The 20311-nt window shown below is 43.3% G+C and overlaps 1 protein-coding gene across 6 annotated transcripts in view; it reads left to right on the forward strand.

Annotated features, from left to right (window-relative positions):
* CELSR1 (cadherin EGF LAG seven-pass G-type receptor 1) overlaps positions 1 to 20311 on the forward strand; it is a 160450-nt gene that overhangs the window by 74755 nt on the left and 65384 nt on the right. For all 6 annotated transcript variants that reach the window (XM_068669716.1, XM_068669710.1, XM_068669712.1 and 3 more), the window contains exons 3-5: positions 12281 to 12503; positions 17252 to 17367; positions 20177 to 20265. In XM_068669716.1, coding sequence (XP_068525817.1) covers positions 12281 to 12503; positions 17252 to 17367; positions 20177 to 20265 — 428 coding nt within the window. The remainder of the gene's footprint in view (positions 1 to 12280; positions 12504 to 17251; positions 17368 to 20176; positions 20266 to 20311) is intronic.

Consider the following 20311-nt stretch of genomic DNA (forward strand, 5'->3'; position numbering starts at 1 on the left):
CCTTCCCTGCCCTCGGCAAGAATATGTCCTATGAACGTGACCCTATCTTTTTTTTTTTTTTCAATAGAAGAGAAATACAGGTTGAGCACCTCTGATACCTATTGCCATGCCAATTAATAACAAATTGCGATTCTCTAAAAATTCAGGATTTTCTCATTTCTAGCATACATGAGAACTCTCTCTTAATGCATTTAACCAGTTGTACATATTTGTCTTTTTGAATGTCTTGCTCCATAAATTTTCATCATTTTGGGGGGCTCATACTTGCTTTTGACTTTTACTCCTGATTCTATATTAATGGGATTTCTGCTACCACACCTAAATGGGAGTCACAATTCTCCCAGGCTTTTTGAAAACCTTTGTTGCAATGCATTTGCTTATCTTCACTGGTGTAACTAAAAAAAGGGGAAGGTGGAAAGTAATTACACAAAGTGGAGCTATTTGATATTATAATTTTACAGGTACATGTAAAACCCCTCCTTAATGACGCGGCTAAGTTCCCACATACACTACCTTCATTGTGAATGTGTATTTCCATTGAAGAACATTGATCTGAGAGAAACTACACACGCTAAGTGAATTTTAATTAAAATATTTTAAATAGCATTTTATTAAACTGCTGCAAATTTCTCCGTGACCATCGTTTATGATTGTGCTTTCATTAATTTAGCCAAGTTGAGCCATGTGTAACATATGACTCGGGGTTTTTTCTCATCATTTTATTTTTTCTGTGTGTGTGTCAAGACAGCCTAGCTGGATGAAATTTTAAAATGTATGCAAGCCACACAAATTAATTCTAATACATCAAAACACGTACTTGCTAAGTGTCAGAGTAGCCCATGCATTAGACTACCCTTTAAGTGTTTTATTACCACTGCTAGGTGTCTCGATAGGTTGTTGCTCACTGAAAATAAACCAAATAGGAAAAAAAAAAAGAAGAGAAGAGGAAAAAAAGGGGGAAAAAGCAAAACCCACCAACAACAAAAAAAGCACTTGCCCTTCAGTTAGCTGTGGGGAAGATAAAATCATCATGAGGTAGTGTTTTTCCAGCATACTTCATGTTCTGGAAACCCCCTCACAATTCTCATAGCAGAGATGAAGGCTAAAAAATCGAGTTCCAGGAAGGTTGGAATTAAATATTTTAGATCTTCCGAAACAATATACACATAAAAAGAAATGTAACTTCCAAGGACCAAGGTAATGGGCCTCCTTTTCTCCTGGCTGTGAGTACATAACTGGGAAACAGAACTGAAACAAAAGACTGAATTGTGAAAAACATTTGTAATTCCAGGGTTAGCCGTTCCTCTTTTCATCAGTAGCTCAACAACAGGAAAGCGATCGCAGGGCCAGCAGGAAGGATGGTTGGGTGCAGAGAGGAGGGTCTCAGGGTGATGTCCTGTTAGGGAGGGGAAAAAAAAGTGCGGCTCCTTGTGTGCCGCTCCTTTGTGCTACGATGACTGAAAGTTTCGACAGTTGGGCACCAGGCTGGGGCACTTGGCCTTGAACATCAAGATAATTACGACTCCGCAATACAGTTGTGCAGAGCGTGGTGGGAACCGCAGCCTCATTGTTGGTGCAAATGCTCTTTTGTTTAGAGCATCACGGTTCACTGCCTGCAGCGCAGCCCCTGCTCCCGCTGGGGACCCGGTACTGTACCCTGCCCTGGGCAGCCCAGCTTTCAGGGCAGTCGTCAGCCTGAATTTTCTAAAAATCGAGATAAAGATACATTACTTCGGGCTCTCAAATTCTCTTTAGCTAACCGTGTAAGAGACATTTTCAATTAAAAACCATATTTTGAGTAGCAAGGGCAACCAGCCTGTAAGAGGTCAGCACACTGATGTGCTCATTTTAAGAAACATTATTATGACGAGTAGTGTCTTTTATTAATAATTAAACACAATCTAGGTGACACAGTAAACTATATTAACTCTATCAAGACTAGGTAATCATTTAAAGTGATTTCAAAGTGAAACTATTGTACAAAAAGGCTGAATTTTAATCTATTAACCGTTTTAGGAAGGGTTACACTCTGTGGAAACTGGCTGCATTTGTTATCAATTAGTCTGTTTAAATTTTTTTAAAAGCTACTGCTTTAAAAAAGACACCAATTTCAAGGTTTTCAGTGCAGGATGTGTAACTTCATGATGTTTTTTACAAGAGTCAGTAAGAAAACATCAGCTTCCCTGATTAAGCTGCTTTGTTTTCAGTTTGTTTTTACTGACCCTGTCAGAGATATTTTTTGGATTATTAAACATAAGATTATGAGAAACATAAGATTATGAGATTATTTTTTAACCCTAATCTTTTTTATTTGGGAAGTAAAGGATGTTTTTTTTTTTTTTTTCTCCAAAATTTCCCTTAAATGCATAACAATGGGAATTTGATGAGCATTGGCTTGCTTTTGCTGGTTCTAAATACCCCATGAAGGAAAAGCTCTGAACTCACGGTCTGCAGTAATGACAGCTGTATTGTGCTTCCCAGCATAACTTTCTGTTAACCTAACACTTCTCCTGTAAAATGAAAATACAAAGCTCTGAAATGCCAGCCTCCCAAGACGTAATTACAATAATAGATTTACTTTAAGCATGTTTTTCAGCTGCTTTATTAATATTTGATGGCTTCTCCTCGAGTATTCTCACTAATTGGCCATTATGCTTCATTCCACCAAAGCTTTGTGACCACCTAGGACGTTAAGGGGCATGAGTTTGTTTGAGGTCTGCTTGTTTCCCCGATGCCATCATTTTTACCAGAGTGCTGGATTTCACAGAAGACGCGAGAGGGAGATTTTTCTGTAAAAATTTCAGGCTTGTGGAAAACACAAAATGCGAAATCTCACTAATGTCCCTTTATTGTAGGTTTGTAGAGCTGTTTTCCTACAATTTGGGAAATGGGAGTTGCAGCCCTTTGGTGTCCTCCTCCATGGAAAGCAGTTTAGGGAAAAAAACAGGCTGAAAGTGGGCAGGAAGTTGGGTTGTGCCTGAAAGCATGTCTAGTTTTCCGACTCCGAGTTCCTGCTGATAAAAGTCATTACTGCACACACACAGCACAGCCACCATGCCTTGCTTTCATTCCCCAGTCAGGTAAATAGCTTAATATATTCTCAAAAGCACTGTGTGGGTCTGAAGTGGCCTGTGAAACACCATCCTGGGGCAGTTACAGTGCCCATGGTGGCATTCGGTGCCCATGGTGGCATTCAGTGCCCAATAAAAATTGCTACTTTACAAAAATAATCTTTTTTGTCATTGGAGCAGTTGCATGCTGAGGTCACGAGTGACCTTTTTCCTTCTTACACCGTCTGCCTGTGGAAGGATGTGAGAACCAGGTACGGCAGCTGGTTCCCATGCTGCAGAGCATGCAGGTGCACATGGATGCAAATAAGGACCAGGCTGCAAAACCTGTCCCTAAGGGAGCGCATCCTGTGAGCTTCAGGGGCTGCTCCAGCCTTGGGACCCCTTGGGACCCCTCTCTGTGCCCTTCCTCAGTTAGAGATAAACCACGTGGCACAGAGAGCAGAGAGAGACAAATGACATCGAATGTATATCTAGTAAAGGTAGAGGAAGACTGTTTCTCTTAAAAATAAATGGAGGGAGGAATATTCCTCTGCAAATGAGTTACCTGTGCTGTGTGGAGGAGTGTCTTGTTCTTACACCTCCGGGTTTCCCATTGGTTTTAACAGAATGGCAGGAAAGCAGGATTTTTAGGAAGGTCTGTTCCACGAGGTTTATTCCGGATAAGAGATGATGCAAATTGCAGACCCAATGACATAAGCTAATTAGGGTTTTATCTTGAACATCTACAGTCAAATTTTTTCCTTACTAAATATATCCAGAGATAAAGCCTAGGCCTTTGAACGGCAGTGCTTCATCACCATATCTTACCCCAAATCAGTGCAATTTGCATTACGATAAGTTGTATAACATATACCTGCCACAGAACTCAACAAGAACTGGAAATTTCTGTGTGCTTCCTTTTCCTCTTCTGTAATTTTGTGTTGTACATAGTCCTGGGTGATAGACGTGGCCTGAAGAGTTCTCCACAACCCAGAGGGGCTTTTCAGGGAGTACTGATGCTAATGCCTGAGTTGTGAAGTCCCAAGACTCAGTTATGACTTTTGCCTGTGCTCTGTTCCTGTCAACACTGATGGAAGTTACGTGGGAGGTACAAGGTGCAGTGACCATACAAATAGAGCACATAGCATCTTGAGAACATGCTCGTTGTTCCTGAAATCAACAGATACTAATTAATTTCTCCAACAGATGTGCCCCAAATATCACTAATCCTCCTTAGCGTTGTTCCTTTTTTTCAATTATTTCTTCTCATTGAAATGAAAAGCCCTCAAATCCCAGATCATCCATCCATCCATCCATCCATCCATCCATCCATCCATCCATCCACCCCTATTTTGCCTTGTTTTATCATCAGGGAGGGGAAGAGGTGAGGAAAAGAGGCACATCTTTGCTGAGGTTGGTGCTTTGCACATGGGCCTGGTTTTGGAATGACGAGAAGCTCGGCACCATGTCACCATGTGCAGTGCATGGCCTGAAAAAGTTCAAGAGAAAGGGACCTGAGCTTCCCCTGCTCTTGTTTTTGTAAAATACGGTGTGGTGCTACTTTAGCACTGTAGGGGAAGGGTCCTTCCTGAAGGATCAGCAGGTGGGATGGGGCTCTGGCCTTTCCCTTGCCCATTTGACCATGGGAGTTTCCTGTTGCGGGCCTCCTCCCAGGAGATCTCAGGGCCGTGGGGCAGCCAGGGTGCAGTGGCCAACTTCAAGGACCCCCGTGGGAGGAAGAATTGGGAAGGGATGAGTAGCAGCTTCCTTTTGGGATGGGAGTGAGAATGGTGAGAACCCTTGGAGTAGCCATTTTCTGATGTGTGTTTCAGGCTGGAATCAACCACCAAGAGCCCTCACATGCCTTGGGGCCAGCGGATGCCATCCGTAGTTTCAGGGACAGATAAAAGTAAATAAAAAAAACATCCCGTGTTCATTATTTTTGAGCATCTCATGATCAAAGATCACACGACCTTTAACCCAGTCCTGTGATATTTAGGAATCTGATTTGTGACTTGTCAGGAATGCTGGGGGGGGAGCTTCATGGAAAAAGGCCCAGAGAGGGGAGCAGGGTGGTGGTGGAGGAGAGTGGTGCTACAGGGCTCCTTGGGAAAGCCCTGCTAGCTCTGCGCCATCTCTTCCCACCGGCTCAGAGCTTAGGGCTTGTGCCCACAAGAGAAATTAAACCACATCCAGAGATAAAACAGCCATTTTCTGAGTAGCATTATAGGATCGTTTTCTGTCTATCACCTCAGAGAGCTACTTGGCAAGCTATAAATACATGTATACATGTATATAGGAGTGTTTTTATTGTTATTTTAGTTATTTTTATTGTTATTTTAGTGCTTTAAATTCAGGTTACTCTCTTGCAAATACATCTTGTTAAGCCTGGAACCGGTAGCATCTTAATTACAGAGGCCAGGTGTCATGAGTCAGTGGGATTTAGTCCCAAACAGTGTGTTTGTGTGCACGCACAGGCACACATCTGTACGTGGTGTATGGTTGTGTAGGTTTATATGTGTATTATTGTGCTTTACTCTGTTTTTTGTGATCTGCCTTTATAGTTCAGAAAGCAGCAAAGGGAGCAGAAAGCAAGGGGGAGGAGGGAGACCCCTGGACATTAAGCTGTTGTTTCTCCCTGTAAGAAGGTTGGGACTGATTTTAATTTTCCTAGGTTGATTCTAAATCCAAAAACCTACATTAACATGTGAAAGGAAACACCAAAGCGTGTTTTCTAATTTGAACATTTAGTAGCTGGCTAATGGAGGAACCTCCCAAAGCAACAAACACCAATGTCAGTATTAAGTCTAATGAGCGCTTCTGGCATTGAAGTGGCAGCAGGGCTTTGGCCACTGAGTTTTAAGGGAGCCCAAATTTGCCTCTGCTCTTCAAGTAGCGCTTCTATGTTGTTTGTGTAAAGTGGTTCGTGAATGTAGTCATCCCCTAATGAATCATGGTCACCAGCGCACAGGTGGCTTCCAATTTCTCTTTGATCCAACTTCTCCTTCATTCAGAATGGCTTGGTAACTTTGGGTAACTGCCCTCTGACTTCTCCCATAAAACCAACAGAGCATTTTTCTGGGTTTGTTTGTTTGTTTAATGTTTCATTTGCAAATGGACTGTGCTGGACAGTAAGGCTGATTTCTCCCGTTTGATTCTGGGAATAGACTCATGCCCCACAGAGTCACCAAAGCCATTAATTTCTCCTTATGGGCATATTTCCCCTATTTATTTTCATTACTTGACTTGTGCCTACATTGGAGGTGTGTCAGGAGTCAATTTTCCTGCAGTACGTGCTTGCACAGTCTGTGAAGGGAGGTGGGTGTCTGCTGTAGGTGTTGATCCAGTTCACCCAAGTCAAATGTAAGCCACTACACCCAGTTGTGAGCTGTATAAAATAACTTAAAGCAGTATTTCCATAACAGTTAAACCTTTCTAAGACTATTCCTTCGTTCTTATTACTGGGTGCATGTTCCTGCCTCCTTCTTTTGTGCCTGCTGTGCTATTCATTCCATCGATCCTAGGAGGGGCCTAATCAGCAGATCATTAACCCTACATTAGAAAAGTCAGTCTCAGTGGGGTTTTGCCATATTAGCTCTGAAAATCAGCCTGCTTCAGGATTACATGAGTGCAAAGGAGGGGCAGGAAAGTGCATTGTACTGGGGAAAGAGGACTGTGGTAACTCTGCTCAGCCTAAACAGCGGTGAAACTGTCCCCAGAGTAGGGGCATTGAATCCCACCCTGTTTATCTCATCCCAGTACAGATTTCCATGCTGATTTTGCATTATTTTGTATAGACAACAGGTCTATAAATGGGAGTCCTGCAGTGTGGGACAAAAAGGAGGAATACTGGGAGGAAGCCATGTCTTGCTTTAACAGGTGACAGTGGAGGCCATGGACCTGGCTTCAGCCACTCCACCACATCTATCTCTCCTCCAAGTCATCTTGCATCTCTGCCACCCAGTGCATCCACTACAAAGGAAATTTTAAAATCAGATATCAAACAGATATTTGGGGAATAGGATAGTGTTTTAGTTACTTAGAGGAAGAAGTAGACTGATTTTCCCCTAATGTGCAAGATACCAAATAATTTTTTAACTATGGTTGTTTCTTTATTAGGGCAATGGGTCAACAGGGATTTCTTGAAGAATTCAGTTGCCCTATTTCTTGTGGTTTCTCCTTTCCACTTTAAAGTATGTCATTTTAGTCTGGCTGCTTAAGTCAGCTTCTCAAAGTGCTTTCCATTTGGATGAAGCAACTACAAGTGTGGAGAAAGAGATTAGTATGTATCTAGAGCAAATGGCAGGAGGGAGGAAAGGAGAGAAGAATCAATTCAAGTCAAACAATTACAGACACCGAGTGAAAAATTAATATGTGTCTGGGGAACCTGCAAAAGAAAAAGAAACAAGAACATCAGTGCAGGTCTGCATGTAAATATATATATTTAACGTAGTGTACCACCTGAAGACCATCAGAGAATTGTACAAAGTTTTGAGGATTAGTCCTTAAACAGGGATATTGCAGTAAAGCAAAGAGTAGAATAACTCTGTGTTTATTCCAATGCCATCACATTGTTTCCGGCAAGTTTCCCAACGTTATGCACTGTCTGTCATTGTAAGGTCATCAAGCAACTCACCAACAAAACCACAGGCGGGTTTCTGGAAAGACGACTCCAGTGCATGCAAGTGTGCTGTTGGTGTGCATAATGTTCAGCTCACAATGTATTTGCAATTATAAGATTATGATTTCATACTTGAAGTAGCTTACTTTTATTTCTTTCCACTTGTTTATCATCATTTATTGCTCATTCATCAAACTATTCCATTACTTTATTTGGACTATGTGTCAGAGAGGAACCAAATGAAGCCATTTTCTAGCCAATCTTTTCTTTGCCTGTTCTTGTTGTATTATGCCTGATACCATGGTGCCCTCACTTACATATAATTCCTGTGAGAAATGTTATGATTAACATCTTTGTAAAGTTAATCCTAAAACTGAAGAAGAGGCATATGAAAGGCAGTACGATTTAGAGGAGGAATCAGTGTCAAAAGCGCAGCTATTGTAATCTCAAGGGCTTTAAAACTGGGAAGCACGACATAAAGGGCCATGTAGAAGCCACAGGATGTGTATCTTTAAGAGTCATCAATATTAATGGAGAGAATATAAGATCAGCCACTATCCTGTAACAGTAAACCACGTGCGGGCTTGGTCCAGCAGCTTTTCACAGCCCAGGAATCTGCCCAGCAGATAACAGGCAGACATAGCCCATGTTATCTGGCAGTACATGCTCTGGATTTAGCAGCTGGAGGGACTAAGCTTGATGCTTCCTGTGTGGATTTCACCGAGTTGTGATGTATAAGTAGTTTTTTAGGCGATTTCTAAAAAGTCGGCCAATGTGAAAAAAAAATGGAATTATATTAACAAAGGAAACATGGTGAGGAGCAGAGGGCAGCCTGGGTGGCAGGGTGAGCCACGCCGACATCTCCAGCTTCACAAACCATCCCCAGGCTGCCTGTGGTGGCCTTCTGGGCTGTGCTCTTCTCACCTGAGCCCCTGCAGCCCCCTGCAGCAGCTCGCCTTCCTCTCTGTACTATTTTTTCCCACCGGACTGCGAGACATCGCCTCCAACCATGCCGAAATTCCTCTGCAGGCTCAGCCCTCTGACCTTCAGCTGGAGCGGGCGCACAGGCTCCTCATTCTTCATCCTGAATGCGGGTGCTGTGCCTGATGGAGATCCCTTCCGTTCCGGCTCCTTCATGAGCTCTTCCCTTAGGGGCTTCCAACTTCGGCTTCTGCACGTCAGCCAGCAACCAGCTCTTCCTTTGAGTACACGCAGGATTCACTTCAATTTTTGTGTGTTTTGCAGGCCTCAGCACTCCCGTAGGACAGTGCTGTGGGATGGAGATGTGGCTGGGGCGAGGTGGCCACCCCTGGGAGTGACAAGCTGCAGAGCTCCACGAAGGGGGTGTTATGTTGCCAAAATGGATCGGGTGCTTCTGATCAAAGCAGTGCTTCAAATAAGTGCTTGCTCAGGTGGCTACGTAATAAAGCCACCACGGCCGTGTTTCTAAATAAGCCCAGGCACTGTTCTGTACTTCTGGAAAAATAGTAAAAAGGATTTGTCAAGTTTCTTGATAGACTTGGCACCTTAAAGCATGGGGAGCCTTGGAGCTACTGTAGAGATTGCAAAAATGCTGTTTCAGTATATTTCAGTAAATATACACAAAATATGAAAATTCAGCATCAAAGAATGCGCCTCAAATTCAGTTCTCATTTGCATGACAGACTAATGAGAATTCAGAATAATTTTAGGAACTGGGACATCAATGATGCTGCAGCTGAATGAATATAGGGCAAAGGATCATATTTAAAGTTGAACTATTTTTTTTTAAACTGCTTCTTTAAGCATCATAATGAAAAGCAATAATAAACATAATTAAATAGATCTTTTCTATGAGCTTTCTTTTCTCTTAAATAGTTTTGTGTCTGTGTAGGTACCCAGACAAACGGCCTATTGGTTCTTGTTACATCATAGAGTTAATACAGGACCTGCAGTGACTTCCAGCTTAGGCTTTTATATTGCCCCTCTGTATTGCCATGGCATTTCCAGAGCATGCTGCAGTGAGAGGAATTTCTCCTTTTTGCTTGGGTCTTGTTTTTTTTCTCCCTGTGTGTTCAGGTCTGCCCATTATTTGCTGTTGCCAAATATATCATTCTGTTTTCAGAAAGCCTGGAAGATTAGATTCCACTCCGAGCTGGAGACTTAGTTCATAAAATATCCTAGTACTTTTTTTAAAGGGATAAACCTGTATTTTGCCTTTATGCAGAAATTCCGTTTTTCCAGTTTTTGGAGAGTTTTGGTATCAAAGATTTGTGCAATTCATGGTTTAAGGGGAGATTGACTCTGCTAATGCCACGCATCATCAAAAAGCACTTTCTGTAATGTCCTCATCGTGCATGTGATGCCTGTGTGAGCATTTTTGGCATATTCAATACACTGAGGGCATTTTCTGTCTCGGATGATATAAACAGATTCTTTCAGAAGAAACGCATTTTAGAGCATTTTAATCTTGCTGAGTTCCTCATTAAACTTTTAAGGAAGGTGTCTTCACATAATCTTGCCTAACCTGATACTCACAGTTAATAAATGGAAACGGGGAGATATTTATCAAGTGTTTTTCACAGCATTTCATCTTAATGTTAAAAGGAGAATATGAGAACATCAGTCGTGAATCAGAAAAGCTCTAAGCACAGGCTTGAAGTTGAACCCTTGGCTACATGGTTTAGTGCTTCAGAAGTTTGGGCTTGCACACCCTCTAGGATGGTGGGAAAGATTTATTTTTTAATTTGTTAACTGTGAGAATTATTATTATAGCAATATTTGCTTTGGTCCCTTGTGCCTTGTATGATGTCCTTCTAAATCATAGTGGAAAGCCCCGTATCCTGTCTGCAAGGAGATGCCTGCAACCACGCTCGTCTTAGGCGGTGTCTGGTGACTGTGTTGGTCATGGGAGCAGGGACAGGGAGCAGAGGTCAGTCCTCTGCAGGCCACCGGACCTGAACCTACTTGGATGGCATACATTTCCCTCAATAAATGATCACAGTGCCGTTGAGCTTGCTCAAGCATTTCACCAGCGCACGTTGTACCGGCATGAAAGGCGCGTGATGCTGATGTGCGAGGAGAAATGCAGCAGTGCTGTTCCCTCGCCTTGTCCCCAGGGTGCTACCAAACCACGCAAAACGGCTGCAAACTGCTGCAGCTGACAGCCTGGCACCAAAAAAAGGTGCAGCCCCAGGTCTAGATCAGGGCGATGCTCCCGGAGCAGCTCCCACCCGGCTCCACCGCGGCTGGGGCTGGCGTGGGAACCTGGGGGAGCAGCTGCTGCAGCACAACTTGCTGTTTTAATTTGCCTTCGTTTGTGAGTCGCTGCCCACAGTTCCTGCTGTTTTTGCTTTCCTCCAGGAATGTGTTTGCACGATTTTAACTGTGTTTGAATTAATGTAATTGTATAATCTTGTAGCGAGTCATCATGCAAACATCAAACTGATGGGAATGTGTTCCTTCAGCTGGCTGGCTTGGGTACTGGTGCTCTGTAGCGTTTAGTTGTCAGACCGTACTTACCGAGTAAAATTCGTCTCTACAAGCCATCTCCAATTTCTGTGAACAGCTTTACAGGCAGGACCTGAACACGCAATAGAGCATCACACAATTTCCTTAGGAAGACACATGCCAAAGCATAAATGTTAACTAATTAACTCACACAGAGGGCCACATTTCTGTGCAATGATTAATTGAGCAACTGCTTTTGTCCCAACCACAGCAGATTTTTTTAAATGTCCTCTGTACATTACGAACCATGGATTGCAAATTGATTTTTTTTTTAAACTACAATCCACATTCAGATTTAGGAAAATTCAAGAAAGATTATAGTGTACATACGAAGTAAGATACCTGATTTTTGAATATTAAGATATGTTCATTAAGATGTGTTCATCTTAATACAGACTTCTGAATAGAAACAAGATGAAACATTTGGGGGAGAAACAGCTTCAGCAAGTGGTACATGTAATCCTTAAATTCTGTATAGCTTACTGTGCCCATCTCTGAACCGTTCAGAAAATCACTGTCACCTGCAGGATGTGCTGGAAATATGGAAGCAATACATATGTCATCGGCACCCTGCTCATTCTTTCTATAAATGCTTTGCAAGCGTTGTCACAGGCTCTGCCGCGCCCTGCCGCTGACATGGGCAGCAAAGCCGAATTCCAGCCGAGCTGAAGTGCAAACACTTATCTGTTTACACAATTTCCTACCCGCAGTGAAATGCTGGAACAATTTACGCATATTTCGGCTGAGAGGGAGTGTGCAAGTTTTTAAATGGTAGTGCTACCTTCTCCCATACAGATCTATCTATCACCAGCTTTATATTTATCACCAGCTGTGAAAGCGGCCAAGGAATCTGAAAACCAGGCCCAACACTGCCAAATATTTGGAAGAGGATTATACTCTCAACCACCCCGAGAATTCACTTGAAAGACAATGCAGCATCCTTTGTCCCTTGCAACTGCGGATTTGTGCCTCGGTTGCAGATGGGGCTGGGTACAGATGTTGGAAAGCAGCTGAAGTTCTAGTGTTGGGGATCCCAGAAGCACTGGGGTCCCGATGTCTCCCGCATCTTGCTGCTTGGCTGGGATATTGCCTTCCCTGATGTCTCCTTCTGCCCTTCCAGGCGAGTACTGCGAGGTGAATTCCCGCTCCGGCCGCTGCGCCCCAGGGGTGTGTAAGAACGGAGGAACCTGCGTCAACCTGCTGATTGGGGGGTTCAAGTGCGAGTGCCCCCCGGGCGAATACGAGCGGCCCTACTGCGAGATGACCACCAGGAGCTTCCCCCCGCAGTCCTTCATCACCTTCAAGGGGCTGAGGCAGCGCTTCCACTTCACCGTCTCCCTCATGTAAGTCTCTGGTCTCCCTGTTTGTAAGTCCCCATGTGAAAGGGTCATGGCACATGTCTGGGTCTGGTGGCTTCTCTGCTCCAGCTTGGGGCATATTCATTAAATTTCATTACATTCAACAAAGTATCTGTGTGTAGAGATCACCATGAGGGATTTCTGGCATTGGCTCCTGCAAGTGGGGCAAAATTGTCTTACTTGAAATCATTCTGCCCTGCTGAGGATGCTGCTGAGATGCTAACAGCCTTTTTTACTACAGACCTTTACTAAAAACTTCCTTACTGAAAATAATCAGTTTATTCACCTCCTCTTCTTTGGAGATTTTGGGTATGCATAGTCCTTTCTCGGTGAAGAGCTGCCAGGTGCTGCACACAGCTGAGAGGGCTCCTCTCAACCCTCACAGGTTTGGGGGGGAGCAGCAGCAGTGACGGTTTCTGGACAGCAGCTGATAGCACAGCTCAGGAGACATCACCAGAGCAGTGTGTCCTACTGAGGGTCCGGTCCCTGCCTGCTTGGTTTTGGGACTGTGCTGGTTCTCAGGGAGGGAGCTGGGCTGCCTGTGTCCTCCTGACCTTCCTCTGCTCCAGTGCTCTCAGTGGGTTGTGCAATGTGGGGAGAGGGGACCCCGGAGCTTTCCCAGGCCATGGGGTGGTGCCGGGCCACAACCTCTGGCCACGTCTCAGCAGCATTGGCCTGAGAGGTATGAGGGCGGGTGCTGGGTTTGCCTCCTCTAGAGCATGTCAGGCATTTTCCTAAGAGGCATTTTGGGTCTCGTGACCCTCAGGTCAGCTGCAGACCCAGAGAATCCATGCTGCGTATTTGGGAGCATTCTTCCCCTCCCCCGTTTACCAGCCTGTGAGGGGACGATGGCTGAGCGCAGGCTGGTGCTCCTCAGGTCCTTGCTCTCTTTTGGTTCCCAGCCTCACACCTGGGACAACCCCGACTGTCCCAGCTCCTCACCTTGCTCCATCTGGCCTTCATGACCAGCTCCTGCTGCTTCTGGTCCCATTTTGGCTCCCAGGTGTGAGCAGCCTCATACCTGTTCTGTCTACCCTGACAGATCCTCTTTGGACAGATTTTTCTGGGAATGCCTGTCACTTCTCCCATAGGGACAATTGAGGCTCTCTGGGGTGAGGGGATCAACAGTGGCAGCCACACTGTGTGCAACAGGGCTCTCCTCTCCCCCTTCAGACTTCCCAAGGTTTAAAAAAAAATGTTCTGGAGAAGACTTCTTTGCTCAGGCCATGCATAGGGCTTATCCTTCATGGAGTCAGAGCTCCGGATGGACGCTGGTGTTTCCTCTGGAGAGGGTGCAGGCTTGCAGCTTTCCCATGGCTTATCTGGTCAGGATTGACCTTTGGTTGTCCCTCAGGGCTGACTTTGAGCAAATAGCACAAAACGTGTTAGCCCTCACCCCGGAGGGCAAGGTCAGGGGTTTGTTGGTCGGTAGAACAACAGACATGTTTGTGTGTCCGTCTAGAGAAAGTGCTCAGGACAGGCAAAATCAGGCACCTGTCCCGTCCTGCAGCCAGCAGCTGCTTGGTGTTTTACACCTGGCAGGGGATGGGCAACTTCTGGCCAGAAGTGTTATGGACTCTTGAAATTTTGGTTAAATCAGGATGTGCAGACACGGTTTGCATGCAAGCCAAGGCAGGGACAAATTGTGCCTGAGAAGTTTGGTTTAGATCTAAGCACCGGGAAAAGCTGAGAAGCAAAAGGCTCCGTTGGACTTGTCAGACCCACAGTAAGTGCAAACAAAGGAGCGGTCTAGGCTGGCTGCCAGCATAAATTACCTGCACTACCCTTGGATTGTCCCCGCAGCCACATGGTGTCATTTTTCAGGCTTTCGGGAAGAGGTCTTTGATGTGTAGGGTGCTTCAAGTTAAAGTGACTCAAATTCTCTGCGTGGGGGTTATTGAGAAACGGCGAGCTGCCTTCACATGGCAGTGCTTGCACTGGGATTTCTTCACCGTCTTTAAACCAAGATGGCATATTTAGTCCCGAGCTAAACACTACACAGTCCAGGCAGCGTGGTTATAAAAAGCCTTGGTCATCCAGGGCTTCATCCCACGCTGTCCAGGATGGGGACACGTTTAGCTTTTCATACCTGCAGTTAGTTCACTTTTTTTCACACTTGTTATTTCTCTGGCTTTTATTATCCTTCAGTGCAGGTGGAAAACATTATTTGAGGATAAGCAAGAATCAGTGGTTTGATTAGGCAAAGAATTTGCCACTTCATATTTTGTGATTCGGGAGTATTCTTACTATGACAGGGTGTCCGGCTTCCTTCAGCCCCCAGGGACTCACAACCTGCTCCTGACAAAAAGCAGCATGTGTGTGTACTCCAGTACCATAACTAATATATGTTGCTCTTTCTTTGAAGTCCATATAATTGTTACGAGCTTAGCAGAGCAGCGAACACCTCCAGTGCAAAAATGGTTTGGGGCACGTGGATTTTATATAGCATGTGGTGCTGCTAGCAGGATAAATGCCACAATATTCCTAATGAAAGGGGTAGAAGAGCAAAAACACGCATGTACATTTTTCCCAAACACTTTTCCTGTTTGCTGTGTCATGCGGTTATGTCGGGTACTGACCAGGCATGTCTTTCTGCTCCCAGCACTGTACCTCTTCCCTGCCTCCTCCCAGCAGTTGCTACTCCTTCTTCACTCCGAGACACAGTCAGTGGAAATGTTTTCTTAACGTTTATTCAAAACCCTTCCAGAAAGTTTGTCTTTCATTTCCTATGTCCTGAGTTTAAAAAGATCCCTTCTACTAAAAAATATTTTTATTCCCCTGCTGGTGACACCTCGGCAAGTTCAAAAGCAGCAGCACTGAGTTAATAGCACGATGCAAAAGGTGCCTTGGGCTAGTGGCAAAGAGTGGAACTGAATACACACGGAGTTAACAGGTATAGAAGTAGAAAGATACTTTGCCTTTTTAAAATTAAAATGATGGTAGAGAGTTGTAAGCATATCCAACAAAATATTTTCAAACAGAAGTAAAGATCCTGTTATTGCTGGTTAAAATAACTCTTTCTGCCCACTAAGGAAGCATTACTCATACATTTCCCATTTCTTTTGCATATAGATATATTCCAGTTAGATCTGATCAAAACAGCTTTGATGAAGCAGATATCCACTGAAAAATGCAGTCTTATGAAATGTTTACAGGGATTTACTGCTTTGGATGAAAGACTTGACTGTGAAAAGTAAAATCTAAATCAGTATTTTGATACTATTGAAATATTTCAGCTGTATTGTCTTAATTCATTTAGTTTAAGTTTTACTTCTTTAAGTATTATTTTATATTGTTAAATATATTTAGAAATAAATGTATGTATTTTAAATGGTTAAAAGTAGCCAAAATGGTAATATAATATTTTGATTGAATATAATGCGTATTCTTTTCAATTTTTACTTTATTGGAAATTTCAAGAATTTGACTTACATGTTTTGAACCAGACCAATTAATTCTCCTCCTTCGCAAGCAATACATTTTTATAGACCAAAAATTCCCATTTCCATGTAGCTCAAATTCAGGCCCGTAGTTCTGACAGATCTCTACTCTGTGTGATCCACTGCATACATATGTCTGACAATCAATTTTTGTTTAAAAATGTTCTTTGGTCTTGAAAAAATTCACTTCAAATACCAGATCTCGATGTTTTTTCATAATCTCTGAATGCGGTTTTTGTTGCACTGCATGACAGCCTTGCTAGCAGATATTTCTTGACACGCACAAGAGTAATTTCTTCTGTCTGCGGAAAGCAGTTTTCACTGGCTGTGCTCAGCAGTTGATTCATTTGTGGGAAAAGTGGGTTAATTTAAATCAGGCATATTTCCTGAAGTTCAAAATACAAAATCAAACTACGCTGCCATTTGGAAACACAAGAAACTCTCATGGTTTCCTTGTCTTTCCCCCTTTATATATTAATCTTCGTGAAAGTGTTTATGTGAAGTGTCACATTTTTTTTTGCTCTTGTAAATAGATGAGAGCTGTCTGTAAATCCCCAAAGACAACAGATTTCAATTCAAAATTATAAAATGCACAGAACGCACAGAAATTGTCAAAAAATGTTCTGTGCTGACCAAAAAGTAGGCTTTTCTGAAAGTGGATTTGCCTCTGTTTTTGCAGGAAAGGTGTGATACATCCCATATTGGAAACACAAGAAAAATAGGAACAAAAACACACCCATTGGAGCTGGGCTCATTAAAGTGTTTATTTTCCTCCCTCCAAGTGACTTATCTGTCGATTGAGGAACGTTGATTATCTGCACGGCATTATTAAAATGCCTCTTATCTTTCTTTTCCCCTTGCCTCCCCAGCAGTTCTTTTTGATCAGTTTATGACTCTCCTTGTAGCATGCAGCAAGTAGACAGTAAGCAGGCAGCAAGTACCCCGCCTTTGATGTCAAAATACTTTCTGGCTTTCCAACCCTGCAAAGCGCAATAACTGCTACTGTTTGGGCAGAGTCAGATACTCACCCTGAGTTGTGTCTCTGCATCATTTTACCTCTCGTTAGGGCCAGCATCCACAACAGATCTCTGCAGAGATTCCCCTAATTTCCATGATGCTGCCTCTGTTGATTGTGAAATAAAGTATTTGACCTCTCTCTTTGTATTTTATAGATTTTAAAATTGTATAATTTTTATTTATAATTTTTGTAATTGTATAGTTTTCTGTCTAAAGAAGGAGTCAAAGTCTTGCATTTCTGGGAGCATTACCTGATTACTGGTCTCTGCGTTCCAGGTTTGCCACCAGGGAAAGGAACGCCCTCCTCCTCTACAACGGGCGTTTCAACGAGAAGCACGACTTCATTGCGCTGGAGATCATCGAGGAGCAGATACAGCTCACGTTCTCTGCAGGTGAGCTGTCACCCCAGTGTCACCCACTTCTACTTTGGGTCCTGAGATCGTCTCAGTCTGGTTGGAAATGTGCTTCCATGTCTTTATACAGCTCTTTGCTGCCTCATTAATTGAGTAACTGGCTGACGTTGTACGGTTTATAACTGATGGAGGGTGTTGCAAAATAATCCAGATTGTAGCAGTTTGTGGTGGTAACACTCGCTGTCATAGGCAGGAGCTTGTCAACGTATCAGTTATAAAACCCGAAGTTTATGAGGACTATAAAAGATTGGCACTAGTCTGACAGCCAATGTTTGTGTAAATGAATTTTCATTTTATGATGCTGTGATAAATCTTGTGTGTTTATGCGCTTTTACACTACACTATCAGTAAAACTAGGTGCATAACTTGTCTAAAAAATACACTTGAGCCAAAGGAAAAGCTAACAGACAAATGAAAAATGCCTGCTGTTCTTTATTGCCTCATGACAAGCAATGCATCGCTGGAGTCTGATGATGCCCTCTGACAGCACCTCTCCTTCATGCAAGCCACAATGTATTTATGAGAACAAAGCTGCCCTCTCATTGCCAGGGTGGGCTAGAAGACACAGACTGGAGGCTTTGGCATTTTCTTTCTTTCTGCTTAAAGACAAACTTGGCATCTTTTAGTGCTTCCAGGAGCAGGGAGAGTGGAAGGCCAATAAATGACGGACCATGTCACTGTCACTGTGGCCTTCTCCCAGGGGAGAGATTTGCTCCAGAAAATCAGTCCTGGCAGTGACAACCTTTCTCCTGATGAATGCACAATTACAACGAGCTCTTCCTGATCCAGCCTTAACAGAGGGATGTTTTCTGGGTTTAAAAACAAACAAACAGAACCAATAAACTAGTTCCACCAAGAAATCATGACCAGCAACACTAGTTTCCACAGTAGGGGTAGCACAAGAAGCGGTCAGCTTCTGAAGCATGCAGCTGAAGCACATTGAAGCCACCAGAAATGATCCTCCAGACTACAGCAGGATTGCTGATGCTCTTGGTAAACCTCTCACATGCCTGCATTAGCCCAGTTGGGAGTTCAGTGTGGAGACTTTGGTGGCTTTGCTAAATCTCATTAGGGCAAGCAACCTCTAGTTGGCACAGGTTTAGGGGATGTTTTCCACTGGGACAGAAACAAATACCTGGGAAGGGCTGTTGTCCCTATGTGTTCTTGTTGTATAGTTGAGGAAGCATGGTGGTAGAGCCCAAGAACCAGAGCCCATGGCCATCAAACCCCACAGGAAATCCCATGTGACCCCACTGATTTACCAGTGATGCTTAAGTGCATATTTGGGCCCTTTGAGTTAAAGATACTCTGCTTTCGTTTCTCCTTTATTAACCAGAAGATGCACAAATTAGATTTTAACGTAGGCTTTTGAATGGATTAGTGTAATGAAGTAGCATGCTGCCGGTGGAGAGATTTGCTTTCTGTGCTCCGCCTGTCTAAACTTGAACCAAATCTCTAGGCAGGCACCCTGAGGATGAATGAGGAAAAAAAGAATCTACTTGCACTTATATGCATTTAAATGTGGAGGAACTCCTTTAAAATACAGGAAACTAAATTTAGATTTGCACTACTGCACCTGAGAGCAGGTCTGGTCCTGCACGTTACAAATGGTATTTTCTTTGGAAGGGGAATGGTTTATGTTTTATAGTTTTAAGTGGCATTTAACGAACAATGCAATTTTTGGACATCCGATCTGACTGCTCTACTTGTTGCAACAACTTTTTCACGGAAAGCAAAGCAAAAGGACTGGAGACCCGGGAGCTTTCTTTTGGGGAAGCTTTCTAACTGAATAACAAAAATATTTTTTACTGCATATTTTTTTTATCAGTAAATGATAAAAAAAAAATATCTCAGCAATGTGTTAAACTGAAATCTGTGGTTTTTAAGTAACAGAATTATATAAGACAAGAGCTAAAGGAAACCAGAGGACATAGGAATAGTGCTTCACACAGGATAAAGCATTAGTTGTAAATAAAGAGTATGTTTTAAGCACAGCAATAATGTTGGCTTATGGAAGAGAGTTATTTTCCTGTGGTTTATGATGTTGAATTTTCCAACTGTTTTTTAAAAAAAGAAAAAGAAAGGAAAAAAAAAAAAGACAAAGCCTAGCAATCTGCTCTCCATGCCAGGCCTTTTATGTCCTTTCAACATGAATGTTTATTTTGTTGCTACCTCGGCACAGATATGCCTGGTTACTGAGCTGGTTGTGCTGATTCAGGCCTGATTTAAAGGCTTCTGCTTTACAATTGCAATGTGAAGAACTCGCTTTCTAATTTAAATACTGAAAGGCCGCCAATAATTTCATAAATTACTAGTAAAATTTTGCCAAGACCTAAGGTTACTGTCCACATGTTTAACACACGTACCTGTCTAATAGGGAACACAGTCGCATTTCAATTCCTCCCCGCTGCCTAGAAGCAGGCTTCCCTCCCTGACAAATATCCCGGCGTGATACTCTTCATATTAAAAAACTCCAACGTGCTGCTTTTGACAGACACGTTGCAGCAGTGGCTGTATCTACCCGATGCTTCAGCACTCTGCAAAAGCCTAACAGAAAGTAACACAATTCACCAGAACAGGTCAGAAGCTATTTCTGTGTTTGTGCACCAAACTATTTCCATGAAACTGAGGATTTTACTGCCTCACAGGACAAAAACCCGAATTCCTCCATGATGAGTTAAGAGCACCACATCCTGTGCCTGATGTGGGTCACTCCATGTTGCAGTCTAGGGTGAAGTGGAGCTTGCAGTTGCACTGACTGATTTTTTTCTTCTGCCTGCCCTTGCAGGGGAGACGACCACGACAGTGGCACCGTTCGTTCCTGGAGGGGTCAGTGATGGGCAGTGGCACTCGGTCCAGGTGCAGTACTACAACAAGGTAAGAGAAATCACGTCGGTGATGCCCCTGTGATTTGTAAAGTAAT

Source organism: Anas acuta, chromosome 1, assembly GCF_963932015.1.
Source record: "Anas acuta chromosome 1, bAnaAcu1.1, whole genome shotgun sequence".
NCBI classification, from domain to species: Eukaryota; Metazoa; Chordata; class Aves; order Anseriformes; family Anatidae; genus Anas; species Anas acuta.